At 50.0% G+C, this 6,145-nt stretch overlaps 1 protein-coding gene across 1 annotated transcript in view; it reads right to left on the minus strand.

Annotated features, from left to right (window-relative positions):
* Positions 1 to 392: 392 nt before the first annotated feature.
* The window catches only part of TNFAIP2 (TNF alpha induced protein 2), a 19,017-nt gene continuing 13,264 nt past the window's right edge, over positions 393 to 6,145 (minus strand). The window contains exon 3 of the mRNA XM_034992978.1: positions 393 to 438. Within this exon, the coding sequence (XP_034848869.1) occupies positions 393 to 438 (46 nt within the window). The remainder of the gene's footprint in view (positions 439 to 6,145) is intronic.

Raw genomic sequence — 6,145 nt, forward strand, 5'->3', positions numbered from 1 at the left:
ATGCCAATGTGGGTAATCTTTTGACCACTCTATTAGTATCAAGATCTTAACATGCTGATGTTTTTTAATGTAGTCAAATAAAAACACCAAAAAAATTTATTTTAATCTATGCTTAATTTACTCCTTTTAAAAATTGAGATAAAATGAACATAACCTGGAACTTTCCATGTTAGCCAATTTAAAATGCACAAGGTGGTGTCATGATGTACATTCACGTCATTGAGCAACCAGCCCCACCAGTCATCTCTGGAAGTCTTTTCATCTTGCTAAACCAAAACTCTGTACCCATTAAATAATAACTCCTCGTTCTCTCCCCCTGCCAGCCCTTGGCAACTGTCATTCTACTTCCCATCTCTATGAATTAATCTTTTTTTTAATCTTAACATTCCACATTAGATCACACTGGCCACCACATTGATGACATTATACTGATTGGATCTGATAAACAAGAAACAGCAAGTACGTGAGATGCCTTAAGAAGACATGTGTGAACCTGAGAGTGGGAAACACCCCTCCCCTCAAAAAACTCAGGAGCCTGTGATTTCTCAGTTTCTGGGAGTTATTTGGTCTGGAGGATTTTTTAATATAAGTTAAAAGACAAGTTGTTGGGCCTCTTACCATCTACCATGAAAAAAGAGGCAAATGCTTGGTAGGTCTTCTTAGATTTTGGAAGCAATACGTTTTAGTGTGCTGCACTATTATCCATCTAGCTAGTTTTAAGAGGAGACCAGGTTCTGCAGATGCAGGCTGCTCTACACATACCAGCCCCTCTACCACCTGGGCCCTATGATCCAGCAGATCCACCAGTACTCACGATATCCATGATTTGCATCAATGGGAGAATCACAGCCAGATCTTTAGAATTTGGGAGCAAGTCTATGCTCTCTTCTGGAGATGACTATTTTCCTTCTGAGAAACTGCTTCTGACCTTCATCTGGGATTCAATGGAGACTGAATGTCCAACCATGGGACACTGGTGACCATTTTGCCTGAGTTTCCCATCATGAGCTGAGAGTTGTTAGACCCACCTCGCCATAAGGTTTCGTGCATGTGGCAACATTCTATCATCATATGGAAGTACTACGTGAGAGTCTGAGCTCAGGCAGGTCCAGGAGGCACAAGTAGTGTTCACGGAAGGTGGCTCAGACTCCTTCAATACCAACTCCTACTGCATTGCTTTCCTTCCTGCCGCCTGTGCCCGTGGCCTCTTGCAGTGTTGAGCAAGAAAAACTCAAGCCTAGTTGACAGATGGGTCTGCACAATGTGCTAGTTCAATGTGTCTGTGGACAGCTGCAGCCGCAGCCGAAATCAGGGGTGATCCTGGACAGTGTGGAAGGAACATCCCCCTAGGGGGCAGAACTCTGAGCAATACCTTTGGTTGTCCACTAGGTCTCAACTGAGAGATGGCCAGAGGTACAGATCTACGCTAACCTAGACAGTTGGTCGGATGGTCAGGGCCTCAGGGGGAAAACAAACAAACAAAAAACAGAACTGGGAATTTGGTGACAAGAAAAACTGGGGAGGAAGTGTGTCGATGGACATCTCCAAGTGGACAGAGACTATGGAGACATTTGGGCACAGTATGACCGCCCACCCAAGGGCATCCACTCCAGAAGAGACCCTTAATAATGAGATGAGAGAATGAAGCTCCGTAGAGATGTCTGTCAGCCTCTGTCTTCGCTTGCTAGGGTGCCATAAACAAGTACCACCGACTGGGTGGTTTAAACAACAGAAATGTATGTTTCAGTTCTGGAAGTTAGAAGCTGAAGAGAAAGTTGTTGGCAGGTTGCTTCCTTCTGAGGCTGGGAGAAGCTGTCTTTTCCATGCTGGTGGTTCTCTGGAAGTCTGGCGTTTCTTGGCTTGGAGAAGCATCACCCCAGGTTCTGCCTTCATCTTCACATGGTGTTCTCCCCATGTGTGTGTCTACCTCCAAAATTCCCCCTTCTCTAAGGACACAGTCATATTGGATTAGGACCTACCCTCAAGACTTCATTTTAACTTGTTCACCTCTGTAAAGATCTTATCTCTGTAAAGATCTTAATCTTATCTCCAAAGATCTTATCTCCAAAGATCTTATCTCCAAATAATGTCATATTTTCAGGTACTGGGCATTAGGACTTTGATATGAATTTAGGGGGACACAGTTTAGCCCATAACAGCCTCTTTCCCCAGCCACTCTGGTGCTTTCTCAATGGACCCACAAACAAAGTAGCTATGGTGACAGGGATGGAGGCTATTCCTGGGCTCAACGACACAGCCTTCCTCTTACCAGGTGCTCTGGCCACTGCCGAGTGCCTTATCCGACAACAGCCCAGACCAGCGCTTAGCCCTTGACAGCCCGTTCCCTGGAGAAAGCAGCCAACCACCTGGTAGCAGGTTGATTGCCCTGGACCTCTTCCGTCAGGGAGGGGGCAATGAGTCATCCTCTGGAAGAGACACATTCTGGACATGGATTTGGCTTCCTTGCCCCCGCTAATGCTGCTGTTAGGACCACCATTCACAGACTCACAGGATGCCTCATGTTCCATCATGGTATCCACACAGCACCGCTTCCGACCAAGGAATTAGGTGCCCACCAAGGAAATGCCGCAGTGTGGGCTCAGCCATGGACTTCACTGGTCTTATCACATATCCTCTCGCCCGGAAGTGGCGGCCTGATTGAAAGGCTGAGGGACCTCCTGAAGATTCAGTTATGGTGCCAGGTGGGAGACAGCAGCCAGGAAGGATGGGGCTCTGTCTCACAGGATTCCACTTGGAGTTATTGGTACCCACAGGGGTGGATCCAGTTACTCTCGGCGCTGCGTCTCCTCACTGTGAAGTGTCTTCCCTTGTGGGAAGGACAGATGGGCAGTGTTCGGCGGGCATTTTCATGAAAGTCTGATGTGTGTAGAAGAGTGTGTGTGGAAGCTGAGTGCCTCCCGTCAGTCTCCTGCCTCCCTGGCCCAAACTCATCTTTCATCGGCCTGTTTGGGCATTCTGGAACTTTCTCCCTTGTCCACTGGTGGAGTGCTAAACTCTTGTCAGTAGAGGGTGCTGGAAAGACAGTAAAGGAGGAAGTGGTTCTAGTGCACAGCTGGCGAGTCTCCTCAAGGACAGCTTCCTCTGCCCTCGTCCTCCAAGGTCGAAGACCTCGACCTCCAGGGGCTTTGCAGCAAGTTTGAGCACAGCACTTGCCTGTGCATGGCTTACCTGGATCCCAGGTAGCAAGTTTCCAGCAAGTTCTGCTGGCAGAGCACCTTGGTGAATTTCACCAAGGCTGCATCCTCTCCGGTGAGGCCTGACTGAATCCCAGTGCCGGTCTGGGGGGTGAGGAGACTCTTCTAGATCTACCCCTTCCTTGGCACTCTGCCTCAGCCCTCAGGTGGTGGCTGTATTTTTGGAGTTCTCATCCTCTTACTAGCTGACCCCTTGTTACCCCAAACCCCTGCTACGGTCCTTTAAACGTCCCTTGTTCCAATTCCTGGGGGATTCCCCACTCTTGATTGGACACTGAATGATGGAAAGACTAGGAAGTTGCTCAGCTACCAACATGGGCCGTTGGTTACGGCAAAGGAAGGCCCCTCGGAGGGTAGAGCTCAGGCGCAGATACAGGGTGGTGGAGTCTAGGACTGTCCGGGAGACAGCATGCAGTGGCCGGCCTTCTGAGCGATAGCCCCCCGCCTTATTTATTTTTTTTTTAAAGATTTTATTTATTTATTTGAGAGAGAGAGAATGAGAGACAGAGAGCACGAGAGGGAGGAGGGTCAGAGGGAGAAGCAGACCCCCCGCCAAGCAGGGAGCCCGATGCGGGACTCGATCCCGGGACTCCAGGATCATGACCTGAGCCGAAGGCAGTCGCTTAACCGACTGAGCCACCCAGGTGCCCCCCCGCCTTATTTTTTAAAGATTTATTTATTTATTTTTGAGAGAGGGAGAGAGCAAGTGGGGAGAAGGGCAGAGGGAAAGGGAGAGAATCTCAAGCAGACTCCTCACTTGGTGCAGAGCCCAATGTGGGGCTCGATCCCACAACCCTGAGATCATGACCTGAGCCGAAATCAAGAGTCAGGTGCTCAAACCACTGAGCCACCCAGGCACCCCAAACAAGGTCGTCAACCGTGGCCATCCTGTCCCTGCACCTCGACTCTGTGTTGAGCATGTCAGGCAACTTGACTTGTCTTTTTAGTTCATGGGGTGTGGGTCTGGAGTTGCTGGCTCAAGGAGTTGCGCTGGAGAAACTCATCTACATTTGGTCCCACTGAAAGGTCAGAGATCATGCATGGCCCGCCTGATCTATGACTGGATGAGACTGGGCGATCTGGGGATGGGGCAAATCTGTGTTTCACAAGGGAAGCATGTAAGTACTTAGAGTCACAAGGCAGATTGGGGGATATGCCACAAACACTCCAGTTTCTCCCATCAGAGGGGGTCCTGTTTCTCCAGCCCTTGAATCTGGACCTGCTTGTGTGAGCGTGACTGCCTCTGACCACGGGAACATTAGCAAATGAGCACAAGCAGAAGCTGGAAAAGAACTCTTGCACCAGGCTCACCTTTGCTTGTTTCCAGAACCTTCCGGCCTGTGTGTGAACTAGCCCAGGCTAGCCCCTCTTGACCCTGACAACCCCCAGGCCCTCAGGGTGTCTCTGCAGGGACAGTCACTGTGCCTATGGGAGCATCAACCACCTGACGCGCTGCCATCCTTAATGCACCACCCACCTAGCAGGCTCAGAGAATCAGGGTACCACTCCTTCCTGGGGTCACCCCAACACAGCTTTCTCACCTGAGCTTGGGCACAGCCCATCACAAACCTGATCCATCCACTAAGTCCCGGGACTGTCTCCTGCTCTAGACAAGGGACAGAAGCCAGGGGCTAAAGCTGATCAGCGCCCACCTACACTGGCAGGCACACCATCCGGCTTCTCGTCCTTGCTGCCCTCCACTCACCGCTGGGTCTCTCCCTGGCGTCCTCAGAGGACATCAGCCCCATGATTTCGTCAGCGTTCTTGGGGGCTTCAGTGTCCACAGGCTGCCTCCTGGTTCCTTGAGCCCTCAGCACCTCCCAGTGTCAGCACACTCTCTCAAGATCGTGCCCCCCCCCCACCTCTTGTCCTCACCAGTAACTGCATCACTTCCATGACCTCAACTGTAAGGGTCCTCCTCTGTGACTCCCTCCCTCTTGGGACTCTACCCCAGCAATCCTCCACCACCCCCCGCCCCTCCTCTCACTCAGTCTGATTCCACTCAGTCCTCCTGCCAGCAGCCCCCGGGGTCATGCCGGTGAGCCTGGTGTGACCGCCTGACCAAAGCCCTGTTCTCAGTTAAACCCAACTCTGGGACTCTGGGTGGACACCTGAGGACTAAACTTGGCTGGAGAAAATCTCAGGCTGCTGATGAACCCACTTCAAAGGGCACTTGACATTGCTGGACAATCCCACACCCGAGACCCGGGGCCTCATCTCCTCTTCCCTTGAACCTCCCACCACACTGGCTTCCATTCTCAAATAATGTCAGATTATAAAATGTTCACGTAGAACACATTCATGTGGTTCAGTAATAAAAATTTAAAACAGGATATACAGTGAACTATCTCCTTCCCAATCTCGGTCTCCCTCCCCGTCACCCTCCTACCTCCTGCTCTTTCCCTCCCCACTTCTGGTGTGTGTGTGCCCACCCACTCACAAGTAATCACTCTTATTACTTCCTGATGTATTCTTCTAGGCTGCCTGAATGCACACACAGGCAAATACAAATGAACATATTATAGAAATACATATGATATGTAAGATACAAAATTCTCTCTATATCTTTCCCCACTTTTATTTATTTGAATGCAACCATAAACTGTTCTGCATTGTGCTTTTTTCTCCATGACATTCTGTATTGGAACAATTTCCACATCAGGACAGAGAGAACTTACTCATTCTTTTGTACAGCTGTATAGTACTCCATTGTCTGGTGAGCTACGATTATTTGCCTGGGGCTACTGATGGACAGGTAGGGAGTTTCCAACACTTTGCTACTACACAGTGACTGGCCTGGTACCTGCATCACTTTCCATGGATATTAGAGTATGGATAAGATTCATTCCTGGAGGGGCGCCTAGGCGGCTCAGTCATTAAGCGTCTGCCTTCGGCTCAGGTCATGATCCCAGGGTCCTGGGATTGAGCCC

This window comes from Mirounga leonina, unplaced genomic scaffold, assembly GCF_011800145.1.
Source record: "Mirounga leonina isolate KUSES-001 unplaced genomic scaffold, KU_Mleo_1.0 Mir_82, whole genome shotgun sequence".
Classification (NCBI taxonomy): domain Eukaryota; kingdom Metazoa; phylum Chordata; class Mammalia; order Carnivora; family Phocidae; genus Mirounga; species Mirounga leonina.